General features: G+C 44.6%; 1 protein-coding gene across 1 annotated transcript in view; it reads right to left on the reverse strand.

Moving 5' to 3' along the window:
* Positions 1-865: 865 nt before the first annotated feature.
* Positions 866-18,122, reverse strand: part of LOC138255249 (protocadherin-23-like) — a 486,186-nt gene continuing 468,929 nt past the window's right edge. Inside the window, exon 16 of the mRNA XM_069205831.1 lies at positions 866-10,009. Coding sequence (XP_069061932.1) covers positions 7,428-10,009 — 2,582 coding nt within the window. The 3' untranslated portion in view covers positions 866-7,427. The remainder of the gene's footprint in view (positions 10,010-18,122) is intronic.

Here is an 18,122-nt window from a genome sequence, read left to right on the forward strand (position 1 = left end):
ACTCCACAGTAGAGTAGTATCGTGTTGCAAGATATCTATACATTTTTACCTTTGATTTTTTATTTTTTTTTACTTTGGAACTATTGAACAGATCTACCCCAAATCACAAATGGCACACTTTCTGAGTAAAGATCTAGCTTTGTGCCAAATTTGGTTTAATTCCATTCAGCTGCTTTGGCTCTAGCTGTCTCTGAAGTTCACAGGGAAAGGTGCACGGGGAAAATGCATTTTGGAACCCCCCTTTTTCTAGGTTCCTGCTTAGCAGACCCCATGGAATATTTCCAGTAAGGAGCTGAGGTGAATGACTCTTTTTTTGGGGCGGGGAGTTTTGTGCCGATCCATCAAACAGCACCAAAGTTATTAAGTGAAGTGAAAATGTATTTCCTATGGAAACCTGGTCCTAACTATAGCTACACAATTAGCGATTGCCACTGTGTGACAAATATAATATATATAACAACAAAATGTGTGGTAAAAGTAAACAAATAATGTCAGGCATTAAAATGGTCAACACATGGTATTATATCCGTGGTAAAGGCATTCGTTGTAATGGCATGCGTGTGGATGTCATATATCTTCTTTTGATCACTGGTGGTCATGCACTAAGGTAAATTCCTCTAGGAGCCTTAATTGGAGGAAAAGAGACCTACCTGTTGCAGAGAGGTAGAAATTGTGATTCTAGACAAGTTTTCTGATACACTTTCTCCTACTTGATCAACTTTGGATGATCACGTAAATAAATAGTTTGGCAAATTATTGAGGCAGACACCTGTCTAATGAATCTTTTTCAAACTAATATGAAAGCAAAGTCGAAAAAGGCTTGCCTTTTCATTAAATTCACAGAGAAAATGCCATTTTTAATATGTTTACATGCTTTAATGTAAAAATGTGGTGACGTAAAAAAAGTGGTAAAATATTTAGTTACAATATTGGAATACGAAAATATTTAGGTGTCTGCTGTGATAATATACATCTTCATTACTTCTCATATAGACAGGTTTGGTCTCTAAATTGTTATAAGATAAATTTTTAGCACTTCTCTGTTGACATGGACTAACAAAAGCAGCTATAAGAACCCCAAACAAATACACACTATGAAATCAAGTATGTTATTAAGAGAAATACTTGAATGTTATCATAGGAGTAAGTGGAAACATTATCTATAATTTTCAAAAGTGGTTTCTAGAGCATATCAAGCAGGAAATGGATAAATATGTATGACCTTTATTATTCTGAATCATATAGTTTGCTTCTCTAGACATCTCACCATAAACATTTTAATTTTCTTATTGTCACATAAATGTGGTGCCTAGGTTCCTGAATCAATCGTCCATTTCTGAATCTTTATAAAGTAAATCCTTCTTTGTAAAATTCAATAATCCATGTTCCGATGTCACTAGTGCACTATCATATTGTTTAATGCAACCTGCAAGAATAAATCTGCAGACCAACCCAATCAGCAATCTCAACAATGCTCAGAGCAGAATGATAGTTTCGGATAAATTATGTTAGAAATCACCTAATGAAGTATGAACTGCCTGCTCCTGCACTTCCGTTACCACTGTACTTTGATTATTTCTTCTAGAACTGTATAGGCACTGTAACAGGTTTTAAAGGCATTTTATTTAAATAATTGAAGTGCTGAAATGTTTAATATGTGCCACAGGTATCGAGAGGTATAAAGGCAATCTGACCATGATTATAGTTCACACCCCATTGGAATGCCTCATTGCCACAAAAGGACTCTGGTGGGATTAAACTGGCTGAAAACTCTCCTGGAAACTCTTACACTATTAATTGCTAAATCTGAGCAGGAATGTTAAGAAACACAAGGGTGGATAGATAATTGAGGTGGCAGGGGTTTCTCAGTAGAAGTGACTTGTTCTGCTCACTGTACCATGGGAATCAAGCTATACCTCACTGAGGAGAACTAAGTAGGTCAAAACTGGTCTTGGATTGCTTATGCTCCTATCTGATGGAAACCTGGCCTGGCTGGACCATTTTTATTGGAGCAGGACCAAACAATGATTTCTATAAGGCAGGTCTCCATCTAGAATGGCACTGTGGACAAAAAATGATGGTCTTGATTGTTATTTTTGGTGTAATTCCTAAATCAGACATGTCAACATTGGTACAGTTTAAAGGAAGCAATGATAGATTTTCAGATATCCACAAGAAATTAATTTACCGACAGTGAGCCTAAGTGGCAACTCATTTGCATAGGGCGTGCTTATCAGACCAGACCTCTTAAACTATACCTGAACATTCCCGAGCAACCAGTGTGTAACACAGTATACAGATCTCCCTTACTATCTCAGAGGGAAGCTCACAATGAAGCTTTTTAAGTATTCTAAACAAGCTGAGGTATAGAGCTGAATTTAGAGATGTACTCTTTGCACCTCACGTAGTGCTCTCAGGCTTCGGTGCATAGCAAATTGTCTGCCAGTGGGAACACCCCCTACCACCACCACAATCCACCCTGCAAAGCTTCTCCCGCAAATTGCTGCTGAATTATCTGCCCAGAATAGTGACTACAGCCTCCTCCATATCTGGAGACGGCACCACCATCAAAGTCTGCCAATCAAGAGTGGTAAGATTTTATTTTAAAAAAATGATATTGTCCTAAGACTCCTCTCCTGGGAAGTCAGGGAGAATAACTGAGATGGTGCGAAGTAGGTGCTCCAGCCTTGGAATGGCCACATTCAACAGTGTAAAGTTAAGCAACTTTGACTAGCACTGGTAGATTTTCCACTGGATTGGACAGGGATGTGGCCGAGTAATTACAGCATTCCCTGCTTCACTTTTGGGTATGTTTTACTGTAACTCCCTAAGTGTGACAGGTATCCCCAGACATGGGTCCCATGCACGCTGTGCCACCGAAATTACTCTACACCCAAATGGTGAGCCCCAAAATGGTCTTGGGTTGTTGTGTTCGAGTGTTGGGAGGACCTGGCATGGCAGTTTAAGATGACTTCATTCTGGAGCAGGGTCAAGACAGATTTTCATATGTTTAGGTCCAAATTGAGGTGGCATGCTGTGCAAAATAAAGACCAGTTGGGTTGTGTCCCTGAGTAATTACCAGGGCCTAAGATTAATTCATGCATTCCATCTATCACTTTTTTGTATATTTCTTTAAGATGCCCATAGTGTGACGCTAATGCCCATAATCACTGTGCCACTTGAACCAAGATGCACTCGACTGATGACCCTAAACAGGGCAAAACCAGTCTTTGATTGATTGTGTTCCAGTTGAGGGAGGACCTAGCCCGGCAGTTTGAGTTAGACTATTCCTATTGAAGCAGTGTCAAGACTGATTTGCATTTGGCTAGGTCCAAACTGAGGAGGCATAGTGTACAATATAATGATGGACTGGGATGTGCCTTGAGTAATTACCAGTGGCTGAGATTAACTCAAGAATTCCATTCATTAGGTTTTGCATACTAGTGTGACACCCTAAGTGTAACCGGCATGCCCAGACGTGGGTAGTGTGCACACTGTGCCACTGGAATCAAGCTGCACCTGATTGACGAGTCCCATTCAGGGGAAAAAGGGTCTTGGATTTCTTGTGTTCTGTTTCAGAGAAGACCTGACCTTGCGTTTTAGGCTGAACTGTTCCTGTTGGAGCAGGATCAAGAGTGATTTTCATATGACTGGGTCCAAGCGGAGTTGGCATGGTGTGCAATATAACGATGGACTAGGAGTTGGTCCCAATTAGTTGCCAGTGGCAGAGGTTATTTCAAGCATTCAATCCATTATTTTTTTTGTACACTTCAGTGTGATGCCCTAAGTGTGATGAGTATGCCCAAATGTGAGTCCTGTGCACACTGTGCCACTGGAACCAAGTTACGCACAACTGACAAGCCCCAATGAGGGCAAAACAAGTCTTAGGTTGTTTGTGCTCCAGTGTAGGGAGTACCTAGCATGGTAGTTTGGGCTGACTGTTCATATTGTTGTAGGATCAAGACTAATTTGGTTGGGTTCAAACTAAGGTGGCATGCTGTGCAAAACAATGACAGACTGGGATGTGGTCCTAAATAATTACCAGTGCCTGCGATTAAGCCATGTATTCACTCCATCACTTTTTTTGTATATTTCATTCAGATGCCCTGAGTGCGACGCCCAGGTTCGTACTCACTGCACCACTTGAACCAAGCTGCATCTGACTGACGAGCCCCAATCAGATCAGAGCAAAACCGGTTGTGGGCTGCTTGTGTTCCAGTTCAGAGACGACCTGGCCTGGCAGTTTGGGCTGGACTGCTCTTATTGGAGCAGGGTCAAGACTAATTTGCATATAGCCTTCTCCAAACAGAGGTGGCATAGTGTGCAAAATATTGATGAACTGTCATGGTACCCCAAATAATAACCAGTGACTGAGATTAATTCAAGCATTCCATCCACCACTTTTTTGTATACTTCAGAATGATGCTCTAAGTGTGACGGATATGCCTAGATGTAGGTACAGTGCTCACTGTGCCACTAAAATCAAGATGTACTTGACTGATGAGCCTAATCAGGATAAACCAGGTCTTGGGTTGCTTGTGCTATGGTGCACGGAGGTTCAGGCCTGGCAGTTCAGGCTGGACTGTTCCTACAGGAGCAGTGTCAAGACTGATTTGTATTTGGCTAGGTCCAAACTGAGGTGGTATGGTGCACAATATAACAATGGGCTGGGATGTGTCTCAAATAATTACTAGTGGCTGAGATTAATTCAATAATTCCATCCATTATGCTTTGTATACTTCAATGTGACATCATAAGTGTGACATGTATGCCCAGATGTGGGTTGCATGCACATTATGCTACGGGAATCAAGTTGCACCAAACTGATGCGTCCCAATCAGAAAGAAATGGTCTTGGATTGCTTGTGTTCTGGTTCAGGGAGGTTTTGGCTGGACGGCTACTTTTGGAGCAGAATCAACACTGATTTCCAAATGACAGGGTCCAAACTGAGTTGGCATGGTGTGTGGTGTAACAATGGACTATGAGTTGGTCCCAAGTAATCACCAGTAGCAGAGATTATTTCAAGCATTCCTTCCATAATTCCATAATTTTTTGTATACTCCACTGTACTGCCCTAAGTAAAATGAGTATGCCTAAACATGAGTCCCGTGCTCACTATGCTACTGGAACCAAGCTGCACCCGATGGATGAGCCCCAGTCTGGGCAAAAGCAGTCTTGGGTTGCTTGTGTTTGCTTGTGTTCTAGTTAAGGGAGGATCTTGTCTGGCAGTTTCGGCTAGGATGTCCCTATTGGAGCAATCTCAAAACACATTTGCATGTGGCTAGGTCCAAACTGAGGTGGCATGCTGTACAAAATAACAATGGACTGGGAAATGGCCTGAGCAATTACCAGTGGCTGAGATTATTTCAAGTATTCCATTCATTATTGTTATGTATAAATCAGTGTGATGCCCTAAGTATGACAGGTAAGCACAAATGTAGGTACCATGCTCACTGTGGCCCAGGAATCAACTGGCAACCCCCAATCTGGGCAAACCCGCTCTTGGATTGCTTGTGTTCTAATTCAGGGAGGATCTAGGCTGGTAGTTCAGGTAGGACCTTACCTATTAGAGCACAGTCAAGACTGATTTACATATGGCTGGGTCCAGAGTGGGGTGGTATGGTGTGTAAAACAATGAGGGACAGGGATGTGGCCCTAAGAAATTACTGGTGGTTGATATTAATTCAAGAGTTCCATTTATCACTTTTTTTGTATACTTCTGTGCTATGCCTTAAGTGTGACATGGATACCGAGACATTGGTCCTGTACTCACTCTGCCACTGCTAGAAATCTGCACCCCACTGACAAGCCCCTATCCAGCTGAAACTGATCTTGCTTTGCTTGTTTTCGGGACTGGGAGGATCTGGCCTAGAAGTTCGGGCTGGTCCAATCCTATTGGAGCATGATCAAGTATAATTTCCACACGGCTGGGTCCACACTGAGGTGGCATGGTGTGCAAGATAATGATGGACTGGGATGTTGCCTCAGTAATTACCAGTCGCTGAGATTAATGTAAGCATCCATTCATCACTTTTTTGTATACTTCATTGTTTTAGGACCTAGCCTCTCCAAGATACATGTGCTTTTTGAGTTGTAGCGTTACCAGGCTGTACTGGTACCAAGGGGCCTCATTTATGCCACCTTTGTGCACACTTAACTAAAGATGAACTTATATGGAGGGGCACTGGAATTATGCTGGAAGGGAAGACCAAGCTATGCAGCAAGAAAGGGGAAATTAAGTGGCATGTTTTGTTATATTATTCCTTCATTAGTTTGCCACATTTGCACGTTAACACTGTTTGAGCATATTCCATCCTATTAGTACCACTTTAGCATCCAAATGCAGCAAAAAGCAGTGGAATGGTGATCAGTCAATTTTGGTAAAGGGCTTTTAACTGCTCTGCAACACGTCACTGTGTATTTATTACCTTTTGACCCATTTGAGGTGGAAACGATTTTTGTTTCATTCTGCAGATGATGGATTTTGCGGCATATGCGGTAAATTCATAATTATGTGGCTAATGCAGTGTATACAGAATTGCATAATTCTCGTTGCCCTACTTATACATGTCTGCAGAGTATTGGGATCTCTAACTTCAGCTTCGTGATTCTAAACCAATACATCTATAGGCATGTTTACTTTAATAAATAATCATTCTCAGAGCTACATATACCTTAGATTACATTGTCAGTTACAGAATCATGGATTTCTATTTAAATACAAAATCATCCCTTTATATAGAGATAGTGAAAATGTGTTACAAATTGCCTAATGCTAACTCAATTTTGGCTTACTTCACAAAGTTGTTTTTTTCCTATGCGTAGATCTGACTTATGATTAGAAGTTAATGATACAATTTGAGAGTGAGATGTTCCTGCTTACAGAAAAAAACTGCATTGGATAATAGTATAAATCTCAATTAGGAGTTCCCTGTTTTTTCATGCCCGGTAATCTCTAATCTGATTCTGTACATTTCTCTTACAGTCTTAAAGTGTACTAAACCTGACACTGTGAATCTTTGTTTTCTAAAATCCAAGTAAGCTGGGTCTTTAGAATTGCACATTTAATGTATGCATTTTGAATTCCACCCACAAGCTAAGTTTCACAAATAAATAGAGTTTTGGGTATAGACAGATTATAAACAATTGAAAAACCTTACAAACTCTGCACAATTTTTAGTTAATTGTTGGATAATGAACAGTTAGAACAAACTTCAATGGTCTGCCGACTATTTTCACTTAAAAAATTATAAAAGATGTAGTGGTCCAAACTGAAACTTGTTCAGAGAATAATAAGAACAAACCTCAACGATCTGCCAACTATTAGTCACTTATAGGATTGACAGTTGTTTTAGCTTAACGCACACCATTCTGGAAAGCAATGCTCCCACATAAGGACTTTACACAATAATTTTCTCTTCTGATGTTTATTCTCGAGATAGTTTAATTAAGCAAGTTCCCATCAGTCCAGAATCAGAAGAGACAGGGGAAGCTGTTGGTGTCTGCACAGTAAGTAGAGAGAGAGAGGGAGCAAAGTTCGGGGTCATGGCTGTTGTGGTATACCCCGCATTGTGGATGAATGGTGAACAAGGATATTTGAAAAAAGTTGGCCCTGTGTTTACTGTTGGCATTCGTGGGGGCACGGCTTTTACCCCTGGCTGTGCTACAGATGTTATCAAGGGAGGTGGGAAAATAAAGGACTGTTTTTCAAAGGGTAAACTCTGAGTTTGTGAAGCATCATCATTAAGCTTTGCGATATCGTGAAAGACAGAAGACAGAGGTTGAAATCTGGGTTCCCAACTTAGCATGTAGTCCCAGTTATAACTACCTCTCAAGTCTTCATCTGATGCCACCAAAGAAACAAGGGAACCAAATCTTGAATCTTGGTCATGAGGCACAAAGATGTAGCTTCCTGTGATACCTGACTTTAGGGATTCTTCTTTTGGTGCTAAATTATTATGTGCTTTCCCTGGCTCTTTCTCAAAAGGAAAATGCATGTCACTGGCTTCTCCTCCACTTTCCTCTTTGAAGTTGTTGATACTCTCAGCACTTCCAGTTGCAATGGTTATATCTGTTTCAACAGACTGGAATGAAAGTTGTGCAGACTCTCTTGCAATCCCAGAGTCTGGCATGCGTGAGCCACACTCACTTAGAGCTGAGCCAGATCTCTTCCTGCAAGAATGCTCATTGATTCTCTTTATTTCATCATCTTCGGCTGTTTCCCCTTCTGCTGACCCATGACCACTTGAGTCAGAGTGTCTGCTTTGCTTGACAGCATCTTTATTTTCTCTAAAGTCCACTAAACACAACCACTCTGTTAGGGATGCCTCCGGAGCTGGATGTTTTCCATTACTGTGACACAGATGGAGGTCATTACGCCCAGCTTTTGGCTTTGACATCTCTTTTTTCCCACTTTTGTTTTTCACATATTTGCGCTTGTACCTCAAAACAAGTACTGCAAGACTTAATGACAGAATCAAGAAAATCACCAAGGAGATGATGAGACTTATGTGAAGGATGTTTACAGAGGCAACGGGGTGCATTTCAAGAGATGTGGACATGTTCACTATGACCATACAGCTGGTTGATCTGGAGTCTACTTTGGGACTGTGAGCTTTCACCCGGAATTCCATTGTGCTCTCCTTTTTCCACAAGTTACTTCCTTTTTGAGAAAGGTGTCTTGTGAGTGATAACTCTCCACTAGTTTTATTAAGTGAGAAAAATTGAGAGGGTGTTTCAAGGGAATACTCAATAACACCGTCTAGTCCATCATCATTATCTGATGCTGCTAATTTTCCAATTACTTGCCCAATGTCATTTGTCTCATTGAGATGAAACAAATAAATATTCTTTAGGAAAACAGGGTCATACTCGTCAACTCCCTCTACATCCACATGGATGGTGACAGTAGCTGTTGAGTCACTTTTATCCTTTGCCTGGACAATGAAACAGTACTTTATTTGACGTTCATAGTCAAGTGTTTGTTTAGTATGGATATCCCCAGTCATAGGATCTATAGAAAACAAATCCAAGTCAACGGATTTTCTATTCTCAGTTAAACAAGATGACTGAAAGGAGTATGTGAGGAGGCCATAAGGTCCTGAGTCAAAGTCCTGGGCTTTGGCAGTGCACATATGTGTTAATGCTGGAAGATTCTCACGAATGACACAGTTGAGGGTGGGAAACAAAAACACTGGAACACATTCATTGTCATCGAGGATTGATATAGAAACAGTCGCAAAGGCAATGTTTCCCCCATCTTCACCTCCATCTGTGGCCTGGATAGTTAAAGTATATTTCAAGACTTTCTCATAGTCTAGAGCTTTAGCTACTTCAACAGAACCATTTTTTCTGTCTAACTTGAAATGGCCCAAGTCATTTCCAGAAACAACGCTGTAAGTAATATCAGCGTTTGCCCCAGCATCACAGTCATTAGCTGAAATTACTGTGATCATCCTATTGACAGGGGTGCTCTCCCTAACCTCAGCATGATACTCCAGACTAGTGAATACTGGTGGGCTGTCATTGGCATCAAGAACACTGATCAATACTGTGGCAGTCGAGTTTAGCGGTGGTGTTCCACGATCCGTGGCAATGATGGCTAATTTGAAGGTGGATGTTGTTTCCCTGTCAAGAGCACTCATTACAACAAGATGACCAATAGTTTTTCGAGTAGAGTCAATCTGAACAATGTTAGTTTCGACCACGAAGGCATTTTGTGTGTTGCCACTGATGATAAAGAAGTCAATAAATGTGTTATCAGGACTCCAATCGCGATCCACGGCTGAAAAGGTTAGCACGCTCGTGCCAACAGAGACGTCTTCACTCACACTAATGCTATAGTGTTCATTAGTGAATTGGGGAGCACAGTTGTTGATATCCTGGATTTGAATCCCCACGGATACAACAGCGGACAATGCGGGGGTTCCGTGGTCTTCCGCTTCTATAAGAAGCTGAATCACTTTGCTGTTTCGATTAGATGACATCTGCTTTTCAGTGAACACTGTGCCTAAAAGATAAAAAAATATATCATATTAGTGAATCAAATAGAAAAAAATACATATTTGAAGGTAAAGACCGGTTGTGAACAGATGCACCTTTTAGTCAAGACTATGATGGAAAAGTATTAGTATATAACAATTCTTTGGGTTTCCTAAATAGTGATGAACTATTCTAATATGTCAGTGTTTGGCATGAATTAATTAAGGGGAACTTTAACTATTGTCCGGTTGAACTTATATGAGGAAAACACAATAGAGCTCTTACTTGACACTTTTTATAAATCTAAGCATAACAACGTTTACAGTCAATACGTATTCTGTCTTTCACTCTGAGCATTATTTTCATGTTTTCAGCATTCATGAATTTGTTCTAAAGATGAAGAAATGTAAGGAGCTAATCAGAGTCAACATTTACATATTAAATAATGATCTAGCTTACTTTAAGCAATGCGTTAGACAGCTGGGCACGAGCCTCTGTGATACTGGACTTTGCATGGATTGCATAAGGCCAGGGAGAATTTCATAATCCTGTTCTTTGAAATGCGTGGACGCACAACAGCACAACAGATGTCCTGCGTCTTCAATGTTTTTTGAAATAGGAAAATCTCCGGGTTGGGGCATGCGTTTCAGACAAAAAAAACTCGGAAATAAAAAGCTGCCACTGCCTCTGTGTGTTCTCGAACTGTGATGTCTGCATTTCATTTATTAACTCGTACATTTACAAGTTAATGTGTGTGCTGTATGAAATAGAGCAATTTCATTAAAAAAACAGAACTGTTCTGCGTCTGCACAGCACTAAACATTGTCACTGCCAATAACTGACCTTGAAGTGCTCCTGCTGCCACTTACAGAGGCACGCCGTTCACCCTGCACTCTTACAGGCACGTCCCTCGCCATCTACTCACACAGGCACACAGCTCACCCTGTACTCACGCAGACACTTCACTCACCCTGCACTCACACAGGATCTCCCCTCGCCCTCTACTTACACAGGCACACCGCTCACCCTGTACTCACGCAGACACTTCACTCACTCTGCACTCACACATGATCTCCCTTCACCCTCTACTTACACAGGCACACCGCTAACCCTGCACTCACGCAGACACTTCACTCACCCTGCACTCACGCAGGATCTCCCCTCGCCCTTGATGACGCAGAAAAAGAAGGTCCGACATATATTCATACATATCGTGTAATCAAAACGTATAATGTAGTGTGATTTTAGTAAAGAAAATAATGTACGAGGGAAATTGTGTCCTCGGGGTAGTTTGCCATCATTGTAAACGAGCTTTATTAATCATGAAGTATTGAAAATGTAGTAATCCGTCATAATTGCAAATGTATGCCATGATTTCTCGTTTTAAACTGTTATGCTTAGCTTAAATTTAGTAGAGGCTTTGGCCTAGTTGCCTGGTCTCAAATTCTAACTGCGTGGCTTCTTCCTTGAACTAATGAAACATATATTCTTGCTTGAAGTTGTATTTTTCCAGTAGAGCTGACTGATACACTTATCTCCAAGGTTTCGTACTAGGCAGGTTTCATCCCCTTTGATACAAGGTCAGTCTGCAGGTGCGGACAATGAAGGTACAATTTGTGTTCCAAGGCTCCAAGGACAGTGTATGCATAAATGAGCGCTAGTAAAAGACAATTTTCAGTGGACAATTTGAAGCCAACCTATGAACCCTCCAATGGAAGACCCTGCAGAATTTGGAATGTTTCTTACTTAAACACACTGGACAAAGAGAAGTCAGCCATTTTCCTCGATGCCAATTTGAAGCCAGATGCCGGACTCCATTTTGGACGACACCCTGATGCCCTTTTCTCTATCTGAGAGAAAGAGACTTTAAGAATTCTCACCCTAGAGACTTTAACTTTGATTTGCCCCGTCTTGCCCATGCAGTAACTTTGCCCCATTCTCCTTGCCGCTGCAAGGAAGCTTGCCCTTAACTTTGCCCCTTTGAAACTTGCCCCATGCTGATCGAACCGGTACCTGAAGGACGAAGACTTTTCTTGAATGCTGATTGTATTTGGTAAATATGAAAGGATAAATGTATTATGCATTGTGTTTTTCCTTTTAGGTACCAACTGCTATTTTGATAGGGTCCTAGCTAGAAGTTTTCCAAATTTGTGTTGACTAAATTCGTTTTGCATGAAGCCCCACATGCCAATGCTAATTAGAGGTTAGTCGAGGTATTCATTCGATGTACCATGCTAATTTGAAATCTTGTTATGCTGACCAATGTATGAAATTAGTCAAATACAGTTAGCCATATTAGTGATTTGCATTGCCATAACTGAGTGTATCATTATCCAGATTTTGCGTAGATTGCGTTTCTTCCGCCATTATGGACAGCCAGTAATGTTTATATACATATATCATTTGGTTTTGAGACTTATATACATCGTGTTAGCTTTGTTAATATAGGGAAATAAATTCACTAACTTTTAATAAACTGGTGTGGTTATTCATGACTGAAAGGTCATGGTGCACCGAAATACCAACTGTTATTGATTTCTGATGTGCTATATTGATCTATTAATTGAGTATTGATTACCGATTGCAATAGTTATTGATTATTGATCAGAATGACCCGACTATTCCAGGATGAGGAGAGCCTGACTCGGCTAAAAGATTCACCGACCTCCAACGTGTCCAGGTACAGGTAATTTATAAGGGCTGGACGCGTTATCACCCTCTACTGACACAGGCACACTGCTCACCCTGTACTCATGCAGACACGTCACTCCCCCTGCACTCACACAGGACAGCCCCTCACCCTCTACTCACATAGACACACCACTCACCCTTCATTCACACAGGATCTCCCCTCGTCTTCTACTCACACAGGCACACTGCTCCCCCTGTACTCACCTTACACTTACACAGACAAAAACATACACTGTACACTCAGGCAGCTACTACTCACTTTACACTCACACAGACGCACATGCTTCCCTGCACTCACACAGGGATGCCACTCGCCCTTCACTCTGAAGCACAGTCCTCTCACCAAATTATTATCTTGCTTGTTGTAGCTCTGTGTGTGTGGCGATATTAAAAAACAGTAATTATTTGGTCAATGGGCATTCAAAAATCATGATGCGTTTATGCAAGGTTATCCAGTTTGATAAAGACAAAACGTTAAAGACTTACTAATGGTACTTTCTAATAAATACATGTAATTATTATGTCGACACAACTATTTAAGATGCATATTACACAGCATTCTCGTTACATGAAGGGTCTTTTCTGTTTGCAAGGACACCTGTAAAAAAGTGAACTAGGCTACAATAAACAATGTAATTCAACAGCATCTGAAGAAAATGCAATGAAACATGGTTAAGTATCCCACAATATGTAAACACCAGTTGTTCTGCAAGCTGAGTCCTACAAAGCATGTGTTTCACACGATCAGACCATTTCCTCGGGCTACCTATAATTCAAGACAATATCGTCTTAACCCCTTCGCTGCCAGGCCTTTTCCCCCTCAGGTGCCAGGCCTTTTTTTGGCTCTTTGGGACACGTCGCGCTTAGGCCCTCATAACGTTTTGTCCACATAAGCTACCCACACCAAATTTGTGTCCTTTTTCCCAACATCCTAGGGATTCTAGAGGTACCTAGAGTTTGTGGGTTCCCCTGGAGGAGACCAAGAAATTAGCCAAAATACAGCAACATTTTCATTTTCTTTTTTAAAAATGGGAAAAAGGGCTGCAGAAGAAAGCTAGTGGTTTTTCCCCTGAAAAAAGCATCAACAAAGGGTTTGCGGTGCTAAAATCACCACCTTCTCAGCTGTCAGGAACAGGCAGTCTTGAATCAGAAAACCACATTTTTCAACTCCATTATGGCATTTTACTGGGACATACCCCATTTTTACTATTTGTTATGCTTTTAGCCTCCTTCCAGTTAGCAACAGAAATGGGTGTGAAACCAATGCTGGATCCAGGACAGCTAAACATTTCTAGAACATAGAAAAAATTCTGAATTTAGCAAGGGGTCATTTGTGTAGATCCTACAAGGTTTTCCTACAGAAAATAACAGCTGAAATAAAAAAAATATTGAAATTGAAACAGCAAAGATACAGGCGGTCATAACAACATTGGCGGTGAAAGCCGCTTACTGCCGCGCAGAAGACTGCCAACACACCGGCGCGGCGCAGAAATCCGCCACAGCTATCATGACCCACAGCTCGGAATCCGCCAAAATTCAGACACCCACACAAGTCCGCCACACCAAAGATCAGTGATAAACTGGCGAAAACAAAACCTCCACCGTCACGCCAACAGAAATACGCCCACACTATCACGACACACGAATCCACTGCCGCGCAGAAGACTGCCAACACACCGGCGCGGCCGCAGAAATCCGCCACAGCTATCATGACCCACAGCTCGGAATCCGCCAAAATTCAGACACCCACACAAGTCCGCCACACCAAAGATCAGTGATAAACTGGCGAAAACAAAACCTCCACCGTCACGCCAACAGAAATACGCCCAAACTATCACGACACACGAATCCACGCACATTTACAAAACACAGCCACATTGGACAATTCGAAACACACACACCTGATACACATACACACACCACTCCCACACACCCATTACAATATAAAACACACACCCAAATCAAATCAAATCATTAACATTTATAAAGCGCGCTACTCACCCGTGCGGGTCTCAAGGCGCTAGGGGAAAAAAGGGGGGGGTTATTGCTGTTCGAATAGCCAGGTCTTTAGGAGTCTCCGGAAAGCGGAGTGGTCCTGGGTGGTCCTGAGGCTAGTGGGGAGGGAGTTCCAGGTCTTGGCCGCCAGGAAGGAGAAAGATCTCCCACCCGCCGTAGAGCGGCGGATGCGAGGGACAGCAGCAAGTGCGAGGCCAGAGGAGCGGAGGAGGTGGGTGGGGACGTAGAAGCTGAGGCGTCTGTTGAGATATTCCGGTCCCTTGTCGTAGAGGGCTTTGTGTGCGTGGGTGAGAAGTCGGAAGGTGATCCTTTTGCTGACAGGGAGCCAATGCAGGTGTCTCAGGTGTGCGGAGATGTGGCTGCTGCGGGGTATGTCGAGGATGAGGCGGGCCGAGGCGTTTTGAATGCGTTGCAGGCGATTTTGGAGTTTGGCTGTGGTCCCGGCGTAGAGGGTGTTGCCGTAGTCCAGGCGGCTCGTGACGAGGGCGTGGGTCACGGTTTTTCTGGTGTCGGCGGGGATCCAGCGGAAGATCTTGCGGAGCATGCGGAGGGTTAGGAAGCAGGCGGAGGACACGGCGTTGACTTGCTTGGTCATGGTGAGAAGAGGGTCCAAGATGAAGCCGAGGTTGCGGGCGTGGTCTGTGGGGGTCGGTGCGGTGCCAAGGGCCGTGGGCCACCAGGAGTCGTCCCAGGCGGACGGGGTGTTGCCGAGGATGAGGACTTCCGTTTTTTCAGAGTTCAGCTTTAGGCGGCTGAGCCTCATCCAATCTGCGACGTCCTTCATACCCTCTTGTAGGTTGGTCTTGGTGCTGGCGGGGTCCTTGGTGAGGGAGAGTATAAGTTGGGTGTCGTCGGCGTAGGAGGTGATGATGTCGTGCTTGCGTACGATGTTGGCGAGGGGGCTCATGTAGACATTGAAGAGTGTCGGGCTGAGTGATGAGCCTTGGGGTACGCCGCAGATGATCTCGGTGGGTTCTGAGCGAAACGGAGGGAGGTAAACTCTTTGGGAGCGTTTTGAGAGGAAGGAGGCGATCCAGTCCAGGGCTTGGCCTTGGATCCCGGTGGAGCGGAGGCGGGTGATTAGGGTGCGGTGACAGACGGTGTCAAAGGCAGTCGAGAGGTCGAGCAGAATGAGGGCGACTGTTTCACCGTTGTCCATCAGGGTTCTGATGTCGTCAGTGACTGAGATGAGGGCGGTTTCAGTGCTGTGGTTGGTTCGGAATCCGGTTTGTGAGGGGTCGAGCAGGTTGTTGTCTTCCAGGAAGGTGGTCAGCTGTTTGTTGACGGTCTTCTCTATTACTTTGGCTGGGAAAGGCAGAAGAGAGATGGGGCGGAAGTTTTTTAGGTCGCTCGGGTCAGCCGTAGGTTTCTTTAGTAGGGCGTTGACTTCGGCGTGTTTCCAGCATTCGGGGAAGGTAGCAGAAGAAAAAGAAGAGTTGATGATGGTCTGGAGGTGCGGGGCGATGATGTCGTCGGCTTTGTTAAAGATGAAGTGCAGGCAGGGATCCGAAGGAGCACCGGAGTGGATAGAATTCATGATGGATTTGGTTTCTTCCGTGTTGATGTGGGACCAGTTGTTGAGGGTGATGGCCGTGGATGCCAGTTCGGTGATGTATGGATGGGTCTGGTGTCCGAAGCTGTCGTGGAGGTCGCTAATCTTGCGATGGAAGAAAGTGGCGAGTGATTCGCACAGATCCTGTGAGGGCGTGACGGCGTTGGCGTTGGCGTTGGCGCTGGGGTTGGAGAACTCCTTGACGATGCTGAAGAGTTCTCTGCTTTTGTGTCTGTTTTTGTCCAGTCTGTCGGTAAAAAAGTTCCTTTTGGCAGCGCGGATCAGGTGGTGGTGTTCGCGGGTAGCGTTCTTGAGGGCGGTCATGTTGTCAGCGGTGCGGACCTTGCGCCAGGCTTTCTCAAGGGCGCGACAAGTTTTCTTTGATTCTTTGAGGGTGTCAGAGAACCAGAGAGGTTTTTTGGTGTTAGTCTGTCGATGCGTGCGTTTGAGGGGAGCAAGGATGTCTGCGCAGTTGGAGATCCAGTTTGTGAGGTTGAGGGCTGCGTCGTTGGGGTCGGTGGTCAGGGTGGGTTGGTTGGCGGCGAGTGCGGAGAAGAGTTGCTCTTCGGGGATCTTGTTCCACTGTCGACGAGGGATGGGTTGGGTGCGGAGGTGGCGGGTCTCGCGTCGGAATGTGAAGTGGACGCAGCTGTGGTCGGTCCAGTGTAGGGCGGAGGCGTGGCTGAAGAAGACGTGTTTGCTGGCGGAGTAGATGGGGTCAAGCGTGTGTCCGGCAATGTGGGTGGCGGTGTTCACCAGTTGTTTGAGGCCGAGGTTGGCGAGGTTGTCGAGCAGGGTGGTGGTGTTGGGGTCGTTGTTTTGTTCCAGATGGACGTTGAGGTCACCTAGGAGGATGTAGTCCGGCGAGGCGAGGGCGTGCGGGGAGATGAAGTCGGCGATGGCGTCGCTGAAAGGGGCGCGTGGCCCGGGAGGACGGTAGACGAGGGATCCTCTGAGGGTGGTCCTCGGATCGGTGCGAATCTGAAAATGCAGGTGTTCAGCGGCGAGAGGGGTGTCTTCGGTGGAGGTGGTGACGCTGATGGAGTCTTTGAAGACGATGGCGATACCTCCTCCTACCTGGTTGGTGCGGTTTTTTCTGGAGATCTTGTAGCCTTCGGGGATGGCAGTGGCGATGTCAGGGGCCGAGGAGGCGTTCATCCAGGTCTCCGTGATGAAGGCGACGTCCGGTGCTATGGAGTCCAGGAGGTCCCAGAGTTCAATGGCGTGTTTGTGGACGGAGCGAGCGTTGACTAGGATGCACTTGAGGTGGTTGATGGCGCGTGGGCTTGTGGTCGTGGTTGTTGCGTGGTGGAAGGTGCGTTTGCAGGAGTTGCAGGCGAAGGGTCCATGGGTGCGTTTAGGGTGAGCTTGGAAGCAGGTGTTGGAGCGTCCTGGGTTGAGGGCGTGGAGGCTGGTGGGGTCGTAGCGGGTCAGCGGGGCTTGGGAGAGCTGGGGACCAGGGGTCGTGGCGCTGGGCGCGGGCCAGGCGCGGACGGGCGCAGACGGGCACCCACATCACCCACAAACCCTTACAACCACAATTACTGAGAGAAGGCCAGTGAGAGACACCACAAACAACTACCAAGTATCCACAGGCACACAATACCATCACCCACAGAACTTCCATGCACCTCACTCAACACACTACTAAATATCACCCCACTTATCACTACACACACCACCCCACACATCACCCACACCACCCCATGGCACGGCAAAGACACCCCAGGTTCTCTGAGGAGGAGCTCAGTGTCATGGTGGAGGAAATCGTCCAGGTAGAGCCACAGCTATTCAGAGCACAGGTGCAGCACACCTCCATAGCTAGGAAGATGGAGCTATGGCGCAGAATAGTGGACAGGGTCAACGCAGTAGGACAGCACCC

Source organism: Pleurodeles waltl, chromosome 1_2, assembly GCF_031143425.1.
Source record: "Pleurodeles waltl isolate 20211129_DDA chromosome 1_2, aPleWal1.hap1.20221129, whole genome shotgun sequence".
NCBI classification, from domain to species: domain Eukaryota; kingdom Metazoa; phylum Chordata; class Amphibia; order Caudata; family Salamandridae; genus Pleurodeles; species Pleurodeles waltl.